At 36.1% G+C, this 25,592-nt stretch overlaps 1 protein-coding gene across 2 annotated transcripts in view; it reads right to left on the bottom strand.

The window, feature by feature from the left end:
- MICU1 (mitochondrial calcium uptake 1) overlaps positions 1-25,592 on the bottom strand; it is a 234,931-nt gene that overhangs the window by 132,892 nt on the left and 76,447 nt on the right. For both annotated transcript variants that reach the window (XM_026504432.4, XM_048218843.2), the window contains exons 4-5: positions 23,373-23,535; positions 1,233-1,276 (exon numbers count right to left, since the gene is read on the bottom strand). In XM_026504432.4, coding sequence (XP_026360217.1) covers positions 1,233-1,276; positions 23,373-23,535 — 207 coding nt within the window. The remainder of the gene's footprint in view (positions 1-1,232; positions 1,277-23,372; positions 23,536-25,592) is intronic.

Raw genomic sequence — 25,592 nt, 5'->3', positions numbered from 1 at the left:
TTCTGAAATCAGACCCTGACATCAGTGCCTGCAGTAACCCTTCACATGGATCTGGTACTTGATTATACATGAGGCAGAGACACCAAGGATCAAAGATGTGGCTGCCCCAAAGCAAAGCCAGCTCTGAACCTGTCTCCTACCATTCTAGTTCAATGCTCTTTTTGATCATTTTTTTTCTTTTAGAATATGTGACTCTAAAAAAGAGGATACCCAGATGGAGGCAATGGGCCATCTGAATGGGAAAGGCAATTGTTAGGCCAGAAGCCTTGATCGAGATCTCTCATCTCTTAAGGTGGCCATTCACTCTTTCCACCTGTGCAAAAGATTTTAGCATTTATATCTTCACCTTACAAGTACATAGAGTTTTATGCAATGATGCAGGATCGACATATTCCTGCAAGATCAGTTTCTACTAACCCTGACCTCCACCCATTTAGACCGTTTTTAGTGATCCTGCCTTTTCCAGCCACTGCATGATTTTCCTTCTGATTTCCTTCTCTTTAAGCTTTGTAGAGCCATTCCGGGCTCTCTCTTCTTTCTGATGTGCTTTCTTCCTCCTCTTTAAAATTGACCTTTTACTTTTCTTTCTGACCCTGTGTAATATTCTCTTTTTCTTTTTGTAGAGCTCAGCCTGAAAGGGAAAAACATGTTTAACTGATTGCTTTGAGATAATAAAATTGAAAGTTTCATTTTCTGTACTTAAGAACAATTTATTATGTGATTTATTTTTGCATAAAATAAAGAATTGAAAGTAAGTATAATGCAAATGTATACGCAAACTTGGGGTGGCCTTCATAATTATTATAAAAGCATCAGTAAAGACTTCCATAATTTTCTAGTTAGGATTACTGCTATATAGTGTCAAAGTCTGAGGAAGGTCAAATCAAGAAAGTGTTTTTATGAGAAATGCAAATGTAAAATTGGGGGGCTTGTTAAAGTTTATGATGGCAATTGAATTAAAATGCAAATGTCAACATACAGTGAATTAGCCCTTAACTAACACCAGGCTACCCATGCGTGTTACCTTATATGGAAAAATGTAGAAAAACCTTCTGCTTGATTTTTTCTGTAGAAGCATCTGAAGGCACTTCTATGCCTTCCAAACTAATAAACATGCTCTTTTGATTAGATAAACAGGCATTCAGAAATTTCTCACAAATAACTCTAGAGAAACTTTAAAATCTTCTTAGTAAACAACAGGATATATACATTAAGTGTCATAGCTCGCTCACCTTTCCATCAAAGCGTTTTATTGTATATTGATCCAGACCCAAGTCTGTAAAAGAGAAAAAAAAAAAAACGTATTTAGTCAATGGTCATAACTCAAATAAAACATGAAATGACAGCTTTCTGTCATTTCCAGTCATTCAATTAAATATACTAGATGGTTTAGCCACAACATTCAAAGGCTATGGGAATGAAAAATTTTTCCACTTTTGGATTCAAAGTGTCAGTGCTAAAAGATCTAACCTTTATTTTACATACGAGAAAGTGAGGCTCTGAGAAGATAAGAGGATAAAAATTCATGTGAAAAACCTGTTCAATAGTAGAGCTAAACTAGAACTCTGGACTGTTTCAGGGGTGGGCTGTTTTCATTATATCAATGTGCTATGTTACCTTTAAATAAGGTGAAGGATATTAGTTTAATCTGAATACATAATTTTTTTGGCATCGAGTTAAAGAGAGAATAGTTTAATATCAAATAAATTTTGCAACACACCTAAACAGATACAAATAGGCCATCTTAATATTACCTTTTAAAGTAGGATTAACAAATATTTTCTCTGGGAATATCTACCATCTAATTCTAAACACTGTGAAGGATGTAAGCAATTATGTATCCTTGAGGGCAGGGATTATTTGTCTTTGACTACTGCTTTCTCCCAGCCCTTGGCATAGTGCTTGATCAACAAACACTTTTAAAAAAGTTAATGAGTAAGATATAATCCCTGCCCTGAAGAGTCAAAATTTCGTTAGAAAAACATATGAATATAATAATTAACACTATAAGGGAACATATAACTAGTTCAATAAAGGGGTGCTGTGGGAGTTTTTAGAGTGGAGAAATCAGTTAATAATCACACTTACTTTTCTTGCGTAATTACTCAGTTCTTTTCTTTTGGTTCTCACTGTATTCATGCTAGTTCAGGCTCTTATCTCATTATATCCACAGTATTATAATGATCAGATTATCACTGCTCCCAGAGGAAGCTTTTTGCATTTCTGCTTCTACACATTTGGTTACATATTTTATCTAAAATGTGCTTCACTTCTAAAAGCCTTCCCTGAACAAAATAAACCACTGACAAAACAAAGAGGTAAGTCAGGAAACAGAAGGAAATTAAAAAACAAAAAACAAATCTAATTTGAAACCTCATGTATATTCAAGAAGACAGCACAGTCATAAAGGCAGAACACACTTCTATGATAAAAGAACAGAGAACAAGAAAGAATTGTAGACAACTAAGACTATGTTTGCTTATCACCTCCTATTTTTTTAAGCTTTATTTATTTAAGTAATCCCTACATCCAATGTGGGGCTCGAACGCACGACCCTAAATCAAGAGTCACATGCTCCTTTGACTGAGCCTGCCAGGCATCCCTATCTAATCCTATTTTTTTTTTCTGGCATGGTTTTATTATTATTATTATAACATATAATGTATTATTTGTTTCAGGGGTACAGCTCTGTGATTCATCAGTCTTACACAATACACAGCGCTCAACACAACGCATACCCTCCCCAATGTTCATCACTCAGCACCCCCCCATCCCTCTCACACCCCTCCACTCCAGCAACCCTGTTTGTTTCCTCACATTAAGAGTCTCTTTCTTCTTGTTTCATTTCTTCCTCTCTTCCCCTACATTCCTCTGTCTTGTTTCTCAAATTCCACATATCTGTGAGATCATATGGTGATTGTCTTTCTCTGATTGACTTATTTCACTTAGCATAATACCCTCTAGTTCCATTCATGCCATTGCAAATGGCAAGATTTCAATTTTTGATGGATGCATAATATTCCGGTGTGTGTGTGTGTGTGTGTGTGTGTGTGTGTGTGTGTGTATACACACACCACATCTTCTTAATCCATTCATCTGTCGAAGGACATCTGGGCTCTTTCCAGTTTGGCTATTGTGGACATTGCTATGAACACCGGCGTGCAGGTGCCCCTTCAGATCACTACATTTGTATCTTTTGGGTAAATACCTAGTAGTGCAATTTCTGGGTTGTAGGGTAGCTCTATTTTCAAATTTTGAGGAACCTCCATACTGTTTTTCAGAGTGGCTGCACCAGCTTGCATTCCCACCAACAGTGTAGGAGGGCTCCTCTTTCTCTGCATCCTTGCCAACATCTGTTGTTTCCTGACCTGTTGATTTTAGCCACTCTGACTGGTGAGGTGGTACCTCACTGTGGTTTTGATTTGTATTTCCCCGATGCCGAGTGATATTGAGCACTTTTTCATGTGTCTGTTGGCCATCTGGATGTCTTCTTTGCAGAAATGTCTGTTCATGTCTTCTGTCCATTTCTTGATTGGATTATTAATTCCTTGGGTGTTGAGTTTGGTAAGTTCTTTACAGATTTTGGATATTAGCCCTTTATCTGAACTGTCATTTGCAAATATCTTCTCCCATTCTGTCAGTTGTCTTTTGGTTTTGTTGTTTCCTTTGCTGTGCAAAAACTTTTTATCTTTATGAAGTCCCAATAGTTCATTTTTGCCCTTGCTTCCCTTGCCTTTGGTGATGTGTCTAAGAAGAAGGTGCTGCAGTTGAGGTCAAAGAGGTTGCTGCCTGTGTTCTCCTCAAGGATTTTGATGGATTCCTTTTGCACATTTAGGTCTTTCATCCATTTTGAGTCTATTTTTGTGTATGGTGGAGGAAATGGTCCAGTTTCATTCTTCTGCATGTGGCTGTCCAAACTTTTCCCAACACCCTTTAAGAGACTTTTTTCCATTGGATATTCTTTCCTGCTTTGTTGAAGATTAGTTGACTACAGAGTTGAGAGACCATTTCTGAGTTCTGTATTCTGTTCCATTGATCCATGTGTCTGTTTTTGTGCCAGCAGCATACTGTCTTGATGATTACGGTTTGTAATGGAGCTTGGAGTCCGGAATTGTGATGCCACCAGCTTAGGTTTTCTTTTTGAACATTCCTCTGGCTATTCAGGGTCTTTTCTGGTTCCATACAAATTTTAGGATTTTTTCTTCCATTTCTATGAAAAAAGTTGATGGTATTTTGATAGGGATTGCATTGAACGTGTATATTGCTTTAGGTAGCATAGCATAGACATTTTCACAATATTTGTTCTTCCAATCCATGAGCATGGAACGTTTTTCCATTTCTTTGTGTCTTCCTCAGTTTCTTGCTCATGAGTACTCTATAGTTTTCTGAGTACAGATCTTTTGCCTCTTTGGTTAGATTTATTCCTAGGTATCTTATGGGTTTTGGTGCAATTGTAAATGGGATTGACTTCTTAATTTCTCTTTCTTCTGTCTCATTGTTGGTGTATAGAAATGCACATTCTATGTTTTAATAAACTGTCAAAAGGTTAGGGTAAGGTTTCTTCTCAGGACCACTGCCAAAAAGACAACAGAATGGAAAATAGAAAATATGAGAGAGAATTATAGAAAAACAGAGACTTAATACTAGAGGTCTAATACCACACAAGACCTTTTCTCATTCAGAAATAGGAAGGAAATGTTTTTAAAAAGAAAAAAAAGTAGGGAGGATATAATCCAAAAAGTATTAGTAGAAAATTTCTCAGAGCTGAAGAGTAACACAAGCTAGGGCTTATCATGTGTTCTAATAAGCAAAATGAACAAAAACTATATACAATTCAGTATATGCTTATGAAATTTCAGAATACCAAGAATAAGAAAATCCTAAAACTTTCCAGAAAAAAACTTGGTCCTTTTTAAAGAATGAGAATCAGACTATACTCAGGTATCTCATGAGTAAACTTGGTACATCAAGTAAGGGAAATAGATGCTTACTAATAGAGTAGCACTGTTCAAAAGAAATATAATGTGAGAAACAAATGTGAGCCACATGTATAATTTAAAATTTTTTAACAGTTAATAATCTTAATTATTCTTAAAATAATCAAAAGAAACCAGTAAGTTAATTTCAATATATTTTATTTAACAAAATATATTCAAAATGGCATCATTTCAATATGTAACCAATATAAAAATTATTGTGATATTTTACCTTTTTAATACTAAGTTTTCAAAATCTGGTGTGTATTTTAGAATTATTGCACATCTCAATTCAAAGTAGCCACATTTCAAATTATTAGAGTAATACCTAAAAGAACTAACTTAAAAAGTGATTGCTTATGTGACATGGAATCGGATGGTGCAGAAGATGGAACAGATTTGTGTTTTCACTGAATGCTCTTTGTTATAGTTTGGAAAATATTTTACCATGTACATTTGCAAAAAACAGGAGGGGCATGTAAGGACAGCTTGGCACACACTGAGAATTCCTGTCATTTATAAGCAAATACAGACATAAAGTAGGCCAAGAGATTAATACTTTTAAGATGGAAAAAAAGATTATTTCATCTTATTATATTTACACTTCTTTACCTCTCGAAACAGATGGTCAGATTAGCTCAGTTCTTAACATGATTCGGGTAGATGGAGTATGGGAAATGTGGATGGATGAAATAATTCAAGCTATTCGTACTCACTACTCCTCTAGAGATTCTATTAGGTCCAATTACTAGGAGGAGGGAGAGTATGGAGAAGGAAGGGGAAAACACAGTGTGTGTAGCATGAAAATGATACTCCAGGGACTTCCCTATAACATGGTTCCCTTCCATTTCTTCACTTTCGCTCTTTGGGTCCTAGCTTAGAAACACTGGACACTATGCTGTTTTCCTTAAGGTGCTTCCTGTGACTCTTAAACTCTCATTCAAAGAAATCTCAAAATCATTAAACGCTCCTAGTGTGGTGTAAACACTATCCTACTGTTGTTATTAATGAGAAAGCTGAAGCTCAGAAAGATTAAATGAATGTTTTCTGATTTTGTCTAAAAATGTTTTAATTGTGGTAGTTGCCTCTCTTCTTGAGTCCACACCAAAAATAACATAAATATTCAGAAATACTATAAAAATACTCTGAGTAGAGCACCTGGGTGACTCAGTCGGTTAAGTATCTGCCTTAAGATCAGGTCATGATCCCAGGGTCCTGGGATGGAGCCCTGCGTTGGGCTCCCTGCTTGGCGGCAAGTCTGTTCTCCCTCTGTCCCTCCCCCGGCTTGTCCTTGCTCCCCCCATAAACAAACAAACAAACAAACAAACAAACAAACAAATAAAAGCATACTCTCAGTTTAAGCTTCAGAACGAAACTTTAAATGACTTATTATTTTAATGTTTTTAATTTAAATTCAACTAATTAACATATAACATATTATTACTTTCAGAGGTAGGGGTCAGTGATTCATCAGTCTTTTATAATACCCAGCTGCCCTCCTTAATGTCCATCACCCAGTTACCCCATCCCCCACTCCCTCCCCTCCAGTGACCCTCAGTTTGTTTCCTATGGTTAAGATCTCTTATGGTTTGTCTCCCTCTCTGATTTCGTTTTATTTTTTTCTCTCTTCTCCTATGATCCTGTTTTGTTTCTTAAATTCCACATGAGTGAAATCATATGATAATTCTTTCTCTGATTGACTTATTTCACTTAGCATAATACCTCCAGTCCATCCATGTCATTGCAAATGGTAAGATTTCATTTTTTTGATGGCTGAGTAGTATTCCATTTTTTAAAAAGATTTTTTAAATTTATTTACTTGACAGAGAGAGAGAAAGAACACCAGCAGGGGGTGCAGCTGGCAGAGGGAGAGGGAGAACCAGGCTCCCCACAGAACAGGGAGCCTGACTCAGGGCTCGATCCCAGGACTCTGGGATCATGACCTGAGCCAAAGGCAGATACTAAACCAACTGAGCCACCCAGGCACCCCTGAGTAGTATTCTACTATATATATATATATATATATATATATATATATATATATATATATATATATATATATATATATATATACCACATCTTTATCCATTCATCTATAGATGGTAAAAGACTTGTTTTTAAGAAGATAACAACTCCTTTTGTCAAAAGACAAAACTGAAACTGAATCAAATAGATCATTTCAAGCTCAATAAATCAAAGCTTAGTAAATGGAAACTCTGAATAATTATAGTTAAGAAGTCTCAGCTATCTCTCCAAAATTCAAAGATTCATTTTTTAATACTTGAAATTACCCTAAAAATTTATTTAAATGATTATATTTTTCAGTAATACAAGCTAATATGTATGACAGGAAAAGAAAGTATAGCTCTAATTCATCAGATGTGACATACTGTACTGTAGTCACTTGGTTTTATCCTCTGTCTTCATAATCATTGTAGTAAGTTCCTATTTATTGAGCATTTTAATAGGTATTATACTACATGCTTTCCATATCACTTAATTTTCATAACCCTACAAATTAGTTGCTATTATCTCAATTTTACAAATGAGAATATTAAGATTTAGAGATATTAAATAATTTGCCTAAGATCACATATCTACATTTCTTTCTTCTAATCATCTTCATTCATTCTTGTTAACTCCTTCTTAAATTCCTTTGTTAGCTATTCTGCCTGTCCCCTAAATATATGTACTTTTAAGAATTTCCTCCTTAGACACCATCTCTTCTCACTTTAATGTTGTTTGTCTTCAGCAATTTCATTACAGAATAAAGGTGCCTAGTAAACCCAAAACAAGTTACAGAAAAAAAAAAAAAATCAAACTGCTGAAAACCAAAGGCAAAGAAAAAAAATCTCTGTAACAGCCAGTTTAAAAGTGCTGAAAGAATCTCAACCCAGAATTCTTTAGTGAAAATATTCTTCAAGAATGAGGACAAAATAATAATGCTCTTAGATGAAGGTAAACTGAGAATTCACCACCAGCAGACCTGCTTTAAAACATTCTACCCTTCAAGGGGTAAGGAAATGATACCAATGGGAAATTTGGAATTTAAGAAATAAGGAAAGAACAACAGAAATGGTTAACATTTAGATACGTATAATAGACTATTTTCTCCTCTTAAGTTCTTTATGTATGATTGAAATGAAACTTGAAATGAAAACAATGTCTGGTGGCATTTTCAATGTATAGTTGTTACACATATGACATTATACCATAAATTGGGGAAGAAACTATATAGTGGTAAGATGTCTATATTCTACTTGAAGCAGTAAAATATAAATTCTTAGTAAACTGTGAAAAGTTAATTAGGTATATATATTTTTAAAGATTTTATTTATTTGATAGAGACAGACAGCGAAGAGAGGGAACACAAGCAAGGCGAGTGTGAGAGGGAGAAGCAGGCTTCCAGCCGAGCAGGGAGCCCGATGCGGGGCTCAATCCCAGAACCCTGAGATCATGATCTGAGCCGAAGGCAGACGCTTAACGGCTGAGCCACCCAGGTGCCCCTAATTAGGTATACTAACCACTAAATTTAAGATATACAGAGAAATAACAGTCAAAAACTGAAAAGTAGAAAATATTAAAAAGTCTTTGAATAATCTGAAAAGGTGGCAAGGGGTAAAAGAAGAATGTAAAAAAGAGAAAACAAGTAATAAAATGGATTATTGGATAAAAAATAAGATCCAACCTATGTTGTCCACAGAAACCCATTTAAAAGATACTGCTATATTTAGGTAGATTAAAAGTAACAGGATGGAGGGATGCCTGGGTGGCTGAGTCAGTTAAGCATCCAACTTTTGATTTCAGCTCAGGTCATGATCTCAGGGATATGATTGAGCCCTGTGTTGGGCTTGCACTGGATGTGGAGCCTGCATAAGATTCTCTCTTCTCTCACCCTAAATCAATCAATCAATCAATCAATCAATCAATCTCTCCCTTTGGCCCTCCCCACCCAAAATAAACAAACAGACAAATAAATAAGGTGATAGGATGGAAAAAGATATATCATGAAAAACAAATCAAAATAAAGAGTGGCTATATAAATATGAGAGTAGATAGACTTCACAGCAAAAAAATATTAGCATAAAGGTCAGTTACATAATGATAAGAGGGTCAATTTATGAAGACGACAGAATAATACATTTTAAACATGTATGCACCTAATAGGAGTTTTAAAATATTTGAAGCAAAAATTGATAGAACTGAAAGGATGATAGTCAAACCCATAATTAAAGTCGATCAACACCCTTCTCTCAATAACGGACAGAAAAATAGATAATCAGTAGAAAATATAAGATTCTAAGCATATCACTGGTTGCCTGGGACCTAGGAGATAGGAAAAAAACAGGAAGGAAGAATCACAAATGGGTATGAAGAAACTTTTGGGGGTAATGAGTATGTTCATTATATTGATTGTGCTGATGATGGATGGTTTCACTAGTACATACATGTGACTAGTATGTCAAAACTCATCAAACACTTGAAATATGTGCTATATATTCTATGTTAATTACATCTCAATAAAGTAGTTAAAAAGAGATAGTCCAAACCATCAAGGAAATGATGGCTATAACTGAAAATATTGGCAATTTCTGTATACTAAAAATTACCATAAACAAAATAAAAAGGCCACACACTAGGAGAAGATATTTGCAATATATATATGATAGCTTTCAACAGAGAATACATAAAGGACTTTTACTAACCTCCTCCCCAAAAAAACAAATAGAAAAGTGAGCAGAGAAGATAGAGAATTCATAGAAATGGCAAGGTGAGTAGCCAATAAACATTCAGAGATGATAAGCCTCACTAGTTGCTAGTGAAATGCAAAATAACACCACAAAGATACAATAATTCATTCCAATCGGTTTGCTAAAAAATTAAGTCTGACAATACCAAGTGTTAACATGAACGCAGAAGAGAAAACTCAAACATTCTTGGAGAATATATAAATTATTACATCTATTCTGGAAACCAGGTTGGTAGTGTTTAGCAAATCTGAAGAGGAATGGCCTACAGGCTAGCAAGCCTACTTCCAGATATATGTTGAAAATAATTTCTTGCAAATATGCACCAGGGCAATAATGGAAGAAGGTTCACCACAGTACAGTTTGTAATAGTAAAAACACTGGCATATTATAGTTTTCAAATATTCACTTTCTTTCCCTTGACCTCTATGGAAAATCCCATTGAGTTTGGGCTCAGCCACATGACTTGCACTGGCCAATGGAATATTAGCAGTATGACATAACAGATCCTTAAATGGACTTCTGAGGTTGGCTTGCTTTCTTGCACCTCTGCCAATACTATGAGAAGAATATATTCCGGGTAGCCCAGTGGTCTAAAAGAGATGAGAACCATATAGAGCAGCTTGACAAATCCGCTGAAAAACCATGAAGCCGAGCTGCCCTTGCCTGGATTAGACAAACCTGAGTCTAACTACAAAGCAAGGCCAGCTGAGATCAGCAGAGTATACCTCACGTGACCTGCAGATGCATAAACTAGATAAGGGCTCATTGCTTTATGCCCTTTATGTGGTTGTTTGTTACACAGCAACAGATGACTAATAAAATTGGAAATAAGTTCCATCTACATGAACATGGATAAATTAAATAATGACATATTTATGCAAATAATAAACACAATTATACAGCAGTGAAAATAAGAGAACAATGGCTACCTGGATCAACAAATATACAAACATACACATATAAATATATACTTAACATATTAAAAAACAGAGGAATGTAGCAGCCAGAATAGGCTAGGTTATGCTACAGTAATAATCTTAAAATCTCAGTGGCTTACAATAAGGAAGGCTTATATATGGTTTTACTACATATCTATCACTTATTGGGTACAGCTTTACTCCACAGAGCACTGAATCTGGGATCCAGGCTGACGAATAGCAGCCTCTCTGTGGAACATGGCAGAGGTAAAAGAGAACATAGCAAATCACAAATTGACACTTAAAAGATTTTGCTTGACATAAATGTATATCATTGGTCAGAGGAAATCACATGGCTAAGCCCAACGTCAATGCTGGGGGAGAATATAATCACGGTCACTAAAAAAAAAAAATTGGTTCTATCTAAGGAATAGAATATAAAAGAGAGAGGGAAAGATAAGGTAAGGGGAGGGGAATGGAATGGACTTTTTTTTTTTTTTTTTTTTTTTTAAGATTTCATCCATTTATTTGAGAGAGAGAGCTAGCACAAGCAGGCAGGGTGGGGGGTAAGGCAGACAGAGAGGGAAAAGCAGACTCCCCACTGAACAGGGAGCTGGATGCGGGGCTCAATCCCAGGACGCCAAGGTCATGACCTGAGCCAAAGGCAGACGCTTAACTGACTGAGCCACCTAGGCACCCCTGGAATGAACTTTTGAGGTTGGCTTGATTTCTTATAACTCTGCCATCCATATAAGAACAGATTATGGGTAGCTCCCAGCATCCTAATTACAAGTGCTTTAGGAGCTCTGTGTCAGGAACCAAAGACAGAGAACAATACATATGTTTCTTATTATTTTGGAAGGGGTCATAAATTTTTTCCATTAAAGGTCAGACAGAAAATATTTTAGGCTTTGTGGGCCACATATCATCTCTGTTACAACTATTTAACTCTGTTATTGCATAAAGCTGTCATAAACAATACTTAATGAATGAGTATGGATATACTCCAATAAAACTTTTTATGGACACCAAAATTTGAGTTTCATGTAATTTTCAGGTGTCACAAAATATTCTTTTTTAAATGAGTATATTAAAAAAAAAAGTAAAAACCTTTCTCAGCTCACAGGCCATATAGAAACAGGCAGTTCACTGCAGCTGACCAACACCTGCTCTACACTCAGCAGCACTGCAAGGAGCTAAAAGTAGAGTAGAAGACAAGGTTCTTCAACTGAAGTAACTTACCTTGTTGGGAAGAAAACAGTAAAAAATATATTCATTGTCTGTACTTCTTATGTTTTTCTGTTACTAATGAGTGCCCTTTTGTTTTAGCTTGAAGAACTCCTTTTAACATTTCTTATAAAGCTAGTCCAGTGGTGATGAACTCTAGTGTTTGCTTGTCTGGAAACTCTATCTCTCCATCAATCCTAAAGGACAGCTTTGCTGGGTAGAGTATTCTTGGTTAGTAGTTTGGTGCTTTGAGCACTTTCCGTAAATGGTGCCATTTTCTTCCAACCTGCAAAGTTTCTGCTGAAAAGTCTGCTTATAGTCTTACGGAGGTTCCCTTATACATAACAAGTTGTTTTTCTCTTGTTGCTTTTAAGATTCCCTCCTTGCCTTCATCTTTGGATGCTTAATTATAATGTGTCTTGGTGGGTCTCCTTGGATTCATCGTTATTTAGAACTCAGAGCTCCTGGAGCTGGATGTCTGCTTCCTTCCTGGGTCAGGGAAATTTTCAGACATTATTTGTTCAAGTAAGATTTCTGCCCCTTTCTCTTTTCTCCTTCTAGGCCTCCTACAGTGTGGATGTTGGTCCACTGATGTTGTCCCATAAGTTCCTTAAGCCATTTTCACTCTTTCTCATTCTTTTCTTTTTTTGCTACACTGATTCAATAGGTTCCATTGCCCTGTCTTCAAGATCACTGATCCTTTCTTCTGCCACAACTACCCTGCCATTGAACCCCTCTATTGTACTTTTCAGTTCAGTTATTATATTCTTCAGCTCTGTGACTTCTACTTGATACTTGTATTTTCTCTTTGTTGAAATTCTCACTTTATTCACACATTATTCTGCTGAGTTTGGTAAGCATCTTTGTTATTTTGAACTCTTTTATCAAGTAAATCACATATCTCCATTTCATTAAGGTCTTTTTCTGAGGTTTTATCTTTTTTCTTTTGGAATATATTCTTCTATTTCTTCATTTTCTTTGACTCTCTGTGTTGGGTTTTTATGCATTCGACAAAACAGCCACCTCTTTCAATCCTGAAGGAACGACTTCATGTAGAAATTGAACCTTACGTTCAACCGTGCTCTAGTTCTTGGTTGTCTCTCAAACCTTTGTTGAAGCAGCCTACTTTACTCTTAGAGACTCCTAGTAGTTGAGGACATGCCAAGGCCTCTCAGTATCTCAAAGAGAAGCAGCTCAGTCAGCACCTAGATTCAGACTAATTGGAAGCCAGATTCTCAGGTAGCAGCTTTTTTTGGGGAGGGGAGGTGGGTAGAAGAAGAGGAAGACAGAGAATCCTAAATAGACTCCATGCCCAGCATGCAGCCCAATGCAGGGCTTGATCCCACAACCCATGAGATCATGATTTGAGCTGAAACCAAGAGTTGGACACTTAACTGACTGAGTCCCCCAGGTACCCCAGGTAGCAGCTTTTTAAAGTATGCAAATATACCTCTTTCAGGGGAAGACCGGGAGATGGGTGTTTCTGTTTGCTACTTCTGCACTGAGCCCTGGAATGATAGCCAGTTAAAAATTGGTTTTTGTTTGTTTCTTACTATCCACTGAATCTGTAAACACAAGCCCCACTGCTACCAGAGCTAAATTATTAAAAGATGTGTCCTCTGGGTGGAAGCCACTAAAGCGGGGAAGCCAAATACGTATATAAGCTCCTCTCTCAGACACCTACCACCTGGGGCAGGACAGAGAGAGGACCAAGATGACAGCCATCAGTCTCCCCAGCCTCTGGAGAGGATTATAGCTGGCCCCCAGATATTGGATTAATTAGAAGCCTGTTCTCAGGCAACAGCTATAAGATAAGCCAATAAGCCTCTAGCACAGAAAAACTCAGGGTGTTTTTCAGTCTCTGGTTGCTGCACTGTGCCCTGGGGAGTAGCCAATTAAGAACCGTTTCTCTATTTGTTATGGTCCTATGGCACCTGCAAATTTAAGTCCCAATGGCCAGGATAGCCAGGTGATCAAGGGGTGTGTCCTGGGTGGCAGTGACACAACCAGAGCACTAGACACGAGCACATCTTCTTTCTAGGAGATACTGGCCACCTGGAGCAATTCAGAGAGAAAGCACAAAGATGGAGCCCACCAGTCTCTGTCTTTGGAAAGTGTTTCCGTAGGCCCCTAGATGTGTGTTAAATTATATGCCTGCCTTTCCAGCTGAAGCTTTAAGATAAGTAACATAGGCCTCTTTCACGAAGACTGGATGCTTTTCAGGCAGCTGCCTCTGCATGGGCCCTTTGGATGTTGTAGACATAATGCCTTTTAGCTTTAAAGCTAGATGCTCAGGAGGCTCATCTCTCAGGTGCAGGTCTCAAAAACTGGGGTGCCAGCTGTGGGCTTCAGTGTCCCCACTCCTCCATTAGAAGCTCAGGGTTGTGAATTCCCTCCCGACTACTGGTTGTTCTGCCAAGGATGGGGTTTATGGCAAGAATGTGTCTCAGCATCTCCTACCTATTTCAATGTGGGTTTTTTTCTCATTTGCCCAATGTGTAGGAGTCGCTCATCTAGTTTTTGGGTTTCTTTCAGAGGAAACTGTTTTGTATCTAGCTACAGATTTGGTGTGTCTGTGGGAGGAGGTTCAGAATCCTCCTACGTCACCATCTTGATCTAGAACCCACTGTATGTGATCAAGTATAAAATTATGTGTCTCAAAGTAAAGGTAAGATTATTAAACACATGAATGGTCATCGCAGAGGGAATATGAAGTCCAGGACAAGTAAATCATAGTATGATCTATTTTTACCTTTTTATACTCTTTTCATGTTCCACGGAGACAAAATCAGGTCAATATAAATACAGTCAGCCAGTGGGATATGATGGAAAGGAAATAGGGATCCTCTTTGCTCTGACTAAAGCTAGTTTTTCTATATAGATCTTTAAAAATTCTCCCTTTGCTGCTGCTTCCCCAATCATTGACTGGGGCTATGTAATAATGGTTATTACAGTAGCAAAAGTCACTCAAAGCCCAGAACCTGAAGCAACTGCGTTATCCACTATACCTGGGGATGGTGCTGACATGAAGATTACACAGAAAGGGAGATGAGACATATTCAAGTATATACTGTACTTTTTTTCCATTTAATGTCTTTCCTACTTAAATATGGCTACTCTAAATTTTCTTGGTATTCAGTGCAGAAATATTTATTTTTTTAAGATTTTATTTATTTGACAGAGAGAGACAGCGAGCAAGGGAACACAAGCAGGGGGAATGGGAGAGGGAGAAGCAGGCTTCCCGCCAAGAAGGCAGACGCTTAACGACTGAGCCACCCAGGCGCCCCAGTGCAGAAATATTCTTAATCAGCTTTTTACGGAAATTCATCAGCTCTCCACTTTTTTTTTCTTTTAAGATTTTATTTTTTTGACACAGAGAGAGAGAGCACAAGCAGAGGGAGAAGCAGGCAGAAGGAGAGGGAGAAGCAGGTTCCCACGGAGCAGGGAGCCCAATGCAGGGCTCAAACCCAGGAACCCAGGATCATGACCTGAGCTAAAGGCATATGCTTAACCAACTGAGCCACCCAGGCATCCTTAGCTCTCCACTCATTTAAAAACTGCTTAGGGGCACCTGGGTGGCTCAGTTTGAGCGTCAAGACTCTTGATTTCAGCTCAGGTCATGATCTCGGGGTCCTGGGATTAAGCCCTGTGTCGGGCTCCCCGCTCAGTGGGGAGTTTGCTTGAGATTTTCTTTCTCTCCCTCTGTCCCCTCCCTACCACTTGCCTGCATTCTCTTTCTCTCTCTAAAATCTTTTTAAAAAACTGCTTATTTTTAGGATTTTGTATGCTTTTTGATTATTTTTAAACTGTTCTAAAACTAAAACTTATAAATTTAGATCTGCTAGGTATACTGGGATATGGTATGTGTGAAAGATATGACACAACAAAGTTGAAATATGAACTACTGGCTAGAGTCCAGCCATCTGATGACAGAAATTCAAACTATATAAAAAAAAGCCTTATTCTTTTCTTTATCTCAACCCATATAGAAATAATATATATTTTAATTCTACTGCATTAACATTTGTGGAAATTCTTGTTCATGAGCAAACAAAAATGAAGCCAAATTTTCCAAATGAATCTCATTTTAATATATTATAATTTTCCCTCATGATCATCAACTTAAAAGAAAAGCAATTATTCATTATTCTGGGTTTTTATGAAAACCAGGAATGTGCACGGCATATTAGACATTTAGTAACTATTCAGTTCATGTAACAGGTTTTTCATAATTAAAAAACAAAAGATTACAAAGTTAAATATCAAAATGTGTAGAAGCAATTAAAATATATGATTTCCAAAAGGTGGAAAAAATCTTCCTCAAATGACCAAGTAATCTTTAGTGACCTGCCTAGAGTATTGCTTCATTTTCACTGTCACACTGGAAGCAAAGCACATTCTTAAAGCTACTGATATAAATTAGATTCATAAATGATGTGACAGGTACAAAAATATTTTACTATCATAAAAACCAGGAAAATACTTCACAATCCTTTTTCCTCCATCTTACACTGACACCTTCTTTAATCTCTCCTTCCACATCTCACAAAACAAGGAGCTAAAACTAATTTAAAAGGTTCTTAATCTAAAATTCAATGCAATTAGTAGAAAGTTTTATATACCTTCTTTTTGATTATAAAAGACGGTATACCCTGTAAAGGCAGGAATTTTTGTCTATTTGATTCATTACTGCATCCCTTCCATGTAGAATAGGGTCTAACTCACAGCAGAGTTCAATCAATATGTGTTGGATAAATGTGTATGAAGTCTATTAGAAAATAAAGGAACATATAAAGAAGAATAAAATAATTCCTTATAACTTCAGCATTTAGAGAATACATTTGGTATATTCTCTTTCAGTTGCTTTCTATATATTTTCTACATGGGTGAAATACAAAGTATAGAAGAACATATTAAATAATACCATAGGGACATAATCAGTAAAATCCAAAGTGTGGGAAATTTTATAATATAAATGACTCACATTCTCTCACAAATAAATGATGTCTAGATTGGGTTTCCTGAAAAGTAGGGAACCAGTACAAGAGGATCAGGAAAAGTGAAACAGGAAAGGAGGGAAAGCCAATTCAAGGGTGTGTTACTGAGCCGATTTACTGCTTTAGACAACTAGGGCTCACTTCTCCTTGGCCCATGTGAGAAACCATGTAGTTTGTGTCTCAGAACTGAGCACCCAAGACAATGGGGAAGAGAGTATTTGATTCACCAAATCTCAACAAAGAGTAAACTCCACTGGAGTACCTCCACATGAGTACATATGTCAACACAGTTGAGTGTGCTCCTGCAGAGGTCCCATGCTACAGCAGCAGAGATGCTCTAAAGCAGAAAGCAAGAGATACGTAGCATAGCGGGCGTTTCTTCTTGTCAGGCTAAATCTCTATACTGCTAACCGCTGCAGCACCAATCTGAGCAAAAAGGTGAAAGGTGAGGTGAGAGATATGAAACAAGGCTTATAACTCATCGTATAAAGGTGAGAAAAAAGGAAAAAAACCTGTAGGTAAAGACGTTAGAGGTAACAAATACAGTGTGTGACTTTCTCTGGAGGTTCGTTTTAACAAACCAACTATGTATATTGTTTTCTAAATAGGGAAATTTGAACAGTGCCTGGATATCTGCTATTAAGAAATGAATGCTATTTTTAAGAAATGTAATATTTAAAAATTATTGTTGTTATTGACTTTTTTAGTACTTATCTTTTAAACACACATATAGGTATTTACAGATTAAATGACATGATGATCGGTTTTAAAACAGTCTAGAGTGAGGAGGAGAAGTAAGAAGGTTATAAATGAAATAGGATTGGCCATGTGTTGACAATTGTTGAAGTTAAGTGATGCACATATATAGGTTGATTATATTATTTTCTGTATTTTTATATTTGAAAATTTCCATAACATAAAGTGTAAATATATAGATTTCCTGCACCTTTGAGGGGTGATAGTCCTACTAGAGTTTTCATTTGTCCTAGAGATGTATTTATATTAATAAATATTGGCAAAACATAAACTCCCTGGTTGGAAAACGTCGTAACTCTTTCTGGTTCTCCAAGCTCACACTGCTATTACACATGTTTGTATTTTGATCATATAATTTATTCACTCTGAGTGATGCCCTTTCCCTCTCAAATACGTGATGAATTATTATTCATTTTTCAAAATCCAACTCAAATGCCATCCTTATGATGCCTTCCTTAAACATATCCTCTAAAAGAACAGTTTCATTTTTATATCCTACTCCTGTACCATATACAACTAATTCTTGCTAACTGTGGTACTTATGTTCTATAAAATTGCCATGAAAAATGCATTGCTAAATACTGACCAATTTCTCCTAGGGGAAATATGGTGTTAGGTTCCTCAACATCTGGTCACAACATTTTTGTTAACCTATCAACACATAAAATCTTGTTTTATGTGTGTTTCTGTTTAAAGACATTGTATTCTCTCTCCCTCTTCTCTCCCGCCCTCCCTCCAAGGACATTTGTTTAAAGAATGAAAGCTGAAACAAAAAGGCAGAGCTTTAGATTGCTTGACTTCAGCTGGCCAACCTACGTAAGGGGTGACTCAATTTTTTGCTGTTCAGCACATATCTGCAGATGACTGCAAAAGCAGGGCAAGTACTGACTATGGGGTCACGAGTTCAGGTTAGTGAGTATACCAACTTGCAAACACAAAATCTGCAAATGAGGACGGACTGCACATTCTCCTTTTTCCCCTTTTAAAAATTGAGGTGAAATTCAATTAAAATAAAATAACCATTTCAAAGTGTGTAGTTCAGTGGCATTTAGTACATCCATATGTTGTATAACTACCACCTCTATCTAGTTCCAAAACATTTTCACCACTCCAAAAAAGAAACCCTCACGGCAATTAAGCAATCATCAGTTCTCATTCCCCCAACCCAGCTGCTGGCAACTAACAACCCACTTTCTATCTCTATGGATTTACCTGCATTAGATATTTCACATAAATAAAATCATATGATATGTGGCATTTTGTGTTTAGCTTACTTCACTTAGCATAATGTTGTCAAGGGTCATCCATACCGGAAAAATACTCCATTGTATGTATATACTATAATCTGTTTATCCATTCAGCTCTTAAACAACATTTGGGGTGATGAGCACTGTGAATACTGTGTTTTTGAGTACTGTGAATAGAGTTTTTGGAGTACTCATTTGAGCACCTGTTTTCAATTCATTTGGGCTTATGCTAGTAGTGAAATTGCTGGGTCGTATGGTTAATTCTGTTTAAGTTTCTGAGAAATGTCCAAATTGCTTTCCAGTGTTTATACCATTTTGCATTCTCACCAGCAACAAGTCAATTTCTACACATATTCACCAACATTTGTTTGTTTTTAAATTATAGCCAATCTGGTGGGTGTGAGGTGGTATATCATGGTTTTGATTTGTATTTCCCTCATGATTAATAAGTTAGGCATGTTCTCATGTGCTTATTGGTCATGTGTATATTTATCTGGAGAGATGTTTATTCAAGTCCTTTGCCCATTTGTTAATTGAGTTGTCCTTTTGTTGAACTGTAAGGGTTCTGGTAGTTTGCGGTGCCTGGTGGCTCAGTCGGTTAAGCATCTGCCTTTGGATCTGGTCATGATCACAGTTTCCTGGGATTGAGTCTTGCATTAGACTCCTGCTGAACAGGGAGTCTGCTTCTACCTCTCCCTCCCCCCCCCCCCCCCCCCCCGCTTGTGAGAGAACATGTGTGCGTGCTCTCTCTCTCTCTCCTCTCAAATAAATAAAATCTTTTGGAAAAAAAAAAAGAGTTCTGGTAGTTTGTATGTTTCTAGGACTCTGTCCATATTTATCTAGGTATAATCCAATTTGTTGGTATACAATTTTTCATAGTATTCTTTTATAATCCTTTTTATTTCTATTTGTAGGTAGTAATGTTCCCCACTTGCATTTCTGATTTTAGTTATTTTGCTTCTTTCTTCTTCTCCTGGTCTAGCTAAAGGTTTCTCATTTTTGTTGATCTTTTCGAAGAACCAACTTTTTGTTTTATTGATTCTCTCTCATTTTCCTATTCTCCATTTCATTTATTACACATTAACTTTTATTATTTCCTTATTTTACTATTTTTGGGTTTTGTTTGCTTTTCTTTTTAGTTCCAACACCGGTTTTTAGGAAACTCGTTTGAGGTCTTTCTTCTGTTTAAATAGCTATAAGTTTCCCTCTCAGCACTGCTTTTGCAGCACTGCATATGTTTTGGTAAATTGTTTTCTCTTTCGTTTATCTCAAAGTATTTACTAACTTCTCTTGTGATTTCTTCTCTGATCCATTGGTTGTTAAAGAGCATGCTATTTACTTTCCAGATATTTATGAATTTTCTAGTTTTCCTTCTGTTATTGATGGATAATTTCATTCTATGGTAATCAGAAAAGATAGTTGGTATGATTTTAATCTTTTAAAATTTATTAAGATTCATTTTATTACCTAACATATGGTCTATCTGGTCTGTTCTGGAGAATATTTGATTTTTACTTGAGAAGACTATGTATTCTGCTGCTCTTGAGTGGAATGTTTTATAAATATCTTTGGTCTAATTGGTTTATACCATTAAGTCCTCTTTCTTCACTAACCTTCTATCCATTATTGAAATGGCAGTACTGATGTCTCCCAACTATTATAATTTTTTCAATTTAACCATTTTTAGCATTTTAAAAAATGATGTATTTATTTCAGAGAGATAGCAGGGGGAAAGGCAAAGGAAGAGGAGAGAATCTCAAGCAGACTCCCTGCTGAGCACAGAGCCCGACGCAGGGTTTGATCTCACCACCCATGAGATCATGACCTAAGCCAAAAGCAAGAGTTGGACACTTAACCGACTGGGCCACCCAGGCACCCTGTCTCCCAACTATTACTGAAGAACTATTTCTCATTTCAATTCTGTCAATGTTTCCTTCATATATTTTGGGGCCTGTCATTTGGTATGTATGTATTTGTCATGGTTACATCTCCTTGATGAACTGACCCTTTTATCATTACATAATGTCTTTGTCTTGTGTAGCAATTTCTCACAAAAATCTATTTTTTCCTGATATTAGTAAAATCACCTCAGCTCTCTTTTGGTTACTATTTGTACACTTTCATTTTCAACCTACTTGTGTCTTTGGATCTAAAGCAAGTCTCTTGTAGACAATATAAAGTTAGATCATATTTTTTCTCTTACTCTCTTTTAACTGGTGAGTTTAATTCAGTTACATTGGAAGTGACTGCTGATAAGAAAGGTTCTGCTTTTGCCATCTTGTAGATTGTTGTCTATATGTCTTACATATTTTTTGTCTCTTGAATCCTCCAATCTTGCCCTCTTGTGTTTAATTTTTTCTAGTGTACCATTTCTATTTTCTCCTCATTTCCTTTTCTGTGTATTTTAAAGTTATTTTCTTAGTGGTTAACCTGGGGATTATAATTAACATCTTAAATTGAAAATAATGTAGCTTGATTCAACATTAACATATTTATTATTATTGTTTTATGATTTATGTTTTAAATCATAAAGGAAGCAAAAAGGAGTTACAAACAAAAAATAAAGCAATACTAGCTTTTATATTTCCCTGTGTAGTTACCTTTACTGGTCTTTATTATTTTTTAATTTCTTTGTATGGCATCAATTTACTGTCTGGCATCCTTTTATTTCAGCCTAAAGAACTCCATTTAACATTTCTTGTAGGGAAGAACCACAAGCAACAAACTTCCTCAGCATTTGATAATCTGGAAATGTCTTAATTTCACTTTCTTAGATTCCCATTATACATATGTTGGTATCTTGATGGTGTCTCTTATGTATCTTAGGCTATGTTCATTTTTATTCATTCTTTTTGCATTCTGCTCCTCTGACTAGACAGTAACAATTAATCTAAGTTCTGTGATTCTTCTTTTTTTTTTTTTTTTAAAGATTTTATTTTTTTATTCGACAGAGATAGAGACAGCCAGCGAGAGAGGGAACACAAGCAGGGGAGTGGGAGAGGAAGAAGCAGGCTCCCAGCAGAAGAGCCTGATGTGGGGCTCGATCCCAGAACGCCGGGATCACACCCTGAGCCGAAGGCAGACACTTAACCGCTGTGCCACCCAGGCGCCCCAAAGTTCTGTGATTCTTCTATTTCCCTGCTCAAAATCTACTGTTGAATGATTCTAGTGCATTTTTTTATTTCAGCTACTGCAATTTTCAAGCTCAAGAATTATTATTTGGTTCCTTTTTTATGATTTCTATTCCTTTATTAACACATCGTTCACCTTGTTTCCTACACTTCTTTGTCAATGGTTTCATCTAGCTCTTTGAGCATATTTAAGAGAGTTGATTTTAAGTCTTTGCCTAGTAAGTGCAAGCTTGGGCTTCCTCAGGGATGGTTTCTGCCAATTTCTTTTTTTTTCTGTTGATGAGTCATTTATTTCTGATTATTGGTATGCCATACAATTTATTAAAATTGGACATTTTGAATATTATAATGTAGTAATTAAAACAGATTCTCCCTATTTCCCAGTGTTTCATGTTATATACCTTGTTGAGGACTACAGCCATCAATGTTTAGTAACTTTTTTCCAAAATATTTTTGCAAAGATTGTGTTCTCTGTCATGTGTCACTACTGACTTTTTTTTTTTTTTAAGATTATTTATTTATTTATTTGACAGAGACAGCCAGCAAGAGAGGGAACACAAGCAGGGGGAGTGGGATAGGAAGAAGCAGGCTCTTAGCAGAGGAGCCTGATGTGGGGCTCGATCCCAGAACGCTGGGATCACGCCCTGAGCTGAAGGCAGACGCTTAATGACTGCGCCACCCAGGTGCCCCACTATTGACATTTCTGTTCTATTACCTAAACAGTCAGCAAGTGACATGACATAGACTTCTTTAAATGCTGGAGGCAAAAAGAATAAAAAACAAAAAACACCCTAACTCTCCTAACATTTGCAGATTGGCTCTGAGCTGGGGACCTCCCCTGATTTTTGGCTAGACCTCTGACAACTCTGCTTTAACTTTCACTACCTCCTCACATTGGGCATAAAGATCAGAAAGGGGTCCAAGCCCACTCAAGTATTTTCCAAACATGGCTGGCCCTGGGCATACACGTTGCACTCTGGATTTCCAGGTGTAGGTGGTCCTTCAAAGCTCCTATTCCCTGAAATGCCTTCCTTCTCAGTCTCCTCCTTTCCAGGTTTTTTGGTCTGTCTGATGCTTGTTCCATCTGAGCTCCCTTGGCCCAGTGGCAACAAGTATATGTCTTTAAATTTTCCTGGTAGGTAACACCTGGGTACAACCTCCTAAACCCAATATCCTGGTTGATGATAGACTCATTAGACTGTTGGATCCTCTTTTGTACTCCTAAAGACTGGAATAATGCCTAACATTCAGTCACTACACAATAAATACAATTATGGCATATAATTATAATGGTTAGGTAATACAAAGAAAGAAACAAGGAAGCATATAACAAAATTAATATCAATCTCATTTTTCACTTTAGCACTTACGTTCTGGTTGTTTTTCATTGGGTGTTATGGATCGCACAAAATCTTGTGGAGTCATAAACACTTCAGATTCACCAGGTTCATTGATTACTTTCAAGGTGGCAAAATATCGGAAGATTTTGTCTGGTGTAGAATATGCTCGAATCCTATTCTCATACTCCATCACCTAAAATTAGAAATTCAGAGTGTTACTATATTAAGCAAGTCTCATTTTCATTTATTTTCTATCTTGTTTTTGAAGATATTTTATTATATTTTTTCTATAACTGAATTTTTTAATATTAGACATAAACTTGAATTTCAAAAACTTATGAACCTTTCCCCTCCAAAATACTATTCATACTCCAGTTGAGGCAATGCTTGTGTAACTTTTGTTTAGAATTTTTTGCAAATAATTTCCTAATTTCTTAAATCATTGAAAACTACAAAACTGAAAACTGTCATACAAGAATTCAAAAGGTTTCAGTAACAGGGTATAATGACACATATGTGGTAGCCTATAGAATTTTAAATACCAAATTTTTAAAAAGGGATTGATTTTTACCTTTTTTACTTTGATGCAATTTCTTGAATCCCAAAGCAAACAGAATTGGGAATTCATAGGTTTAAATAGCTAATAGTCTTTCAAACACGAAGTACATTAAATAATAGCATTAAAAATACAATTACATATCATGGAATCTATTAACAAGCCTAAGACTTTTACTTTTCACTATTAGATTAAGGAAACTACTGGAAATATTTTACAAACACCATATTTAGGAAAAAAACAGAACTGAAAGAACACAATATTTGAACAGTAACAAAATCAAATATGGCATACATTTTATTAAAAGAGTATAATATTAAGATGCCCATTTTTAAATCTGGTATCCAAGCTGTGATTCTGTGTATGGAACATACAAAACACTGTACATTCTACATAACATTCTTTTATAAATGTAGGAATGAGAGAAATCTTTTTTACCAGAATACTGACTAGACAGTTATTTTACTGACTAGACCTGAATTTTAGATGTTGAGGCAGCCAAAAATAAATAGTATCTTATACGTAAGTAAACTGGTAGGAAATGTGTCAAGGCAATACAATTGAAAATTCTAATAGTTCAATGTCTAAAAGTCATTTGCAAATATTAAGAAAAACTTTATTATTGTTTTTAATTTGCCATATTAACACAGAGCTAACACTGTAACTGCCAGTCCTTGCTAAATGGTCACTTTGAGGTCACTGACAACAGCCATTGTGGTGGTCTTAATTCCACTACCAGTTGTACATTCAGTAACTATGAAAGGACTGCTAATTTGTAACTATACATGACAGGAATCTTCCAATGCTAATTTGCATTAAAATCTGAGTCCTGACTTCAGAGATTTTATCAAAATATTTGGCACATGGCAAACACACTAAGGAGTTTTCACACCCTTAGTGGCCTTAAAACTTCTCTACAAGTCTTAACTCAAAGGCGTTTTATATTATATTACAACTACCTGCTGGATAATACTGACTACAGAAGAAATAGCTTTCTTTAGGACATCTGTATTCTTGTTCTCCTCAACAACAATAAAAAAATTCAGTTTGCAACGTTTAGGATATAAGCTTTAGCTACCGCAAAAGATGTTTTTGTGAACTAAAAAGTTAAGTCAATCCTATACAGGATAAATATAGAAAGACAATACCTTAAAAGTCAATAATTTTCAGACTCACCAGATTCCTGGGTTGTTACAAGTCCCTAAATTATGTTGCTGAATATTACTTTAGTTTAAAACAATAGGCCAAGGAAGGTAATAGACTTCTTGCATTCCCAGTATTGTTAAAGTTTAATATAGACATACTGAGCAGTACATATTTCATTTTTTTTCATTTAGCAATGTATATTGGGGATCACACCATATTAAATGATATAAAGCTGCCTCCTTTTAAGTGGTTATATCAAAGAAATGCTAACAAACTATTTTATAGAGGGTTTGGAATACAGCATCTGAGATAACAAACACTTAGAAGCTAAGATATATAGAAAACTGTAGGATTTTGAAATGGTTAGCCTGGCTGGGGAAAAGATTTACTAAGAGAATTATAATAAACATTCAATCATTTACTTAAAACATTCTTGAACTTCATGATGTTAAGACAGTTCTCTTCAATAAAACTGCTGGTCCTGAAACTAGTTCTAGGGTTTAATTTTTGTAGAATGCCTAAGGAAAATCAAGGCTATAATATCTTGA

The sequence above is a fragment of the Ursus arctos genome, unplaced genomic scaffold, assembly GCF_023065955.2.
Source record: "Ursus arctos isolate Adak ecotype North America unplaced genomic scaffold, UrsArc2.0 scaffold_7, whole genome shotgun sequence".
Classification (NCBI taxonomy): Eukaryota; Metazoa; Chordata; class Mammalia; order Carnivora; family Ursidae; genus Ursus; species Ursus arctos.
This window is presented reverse-complemented; position numbering and strand designations above follow the sequence as displayed.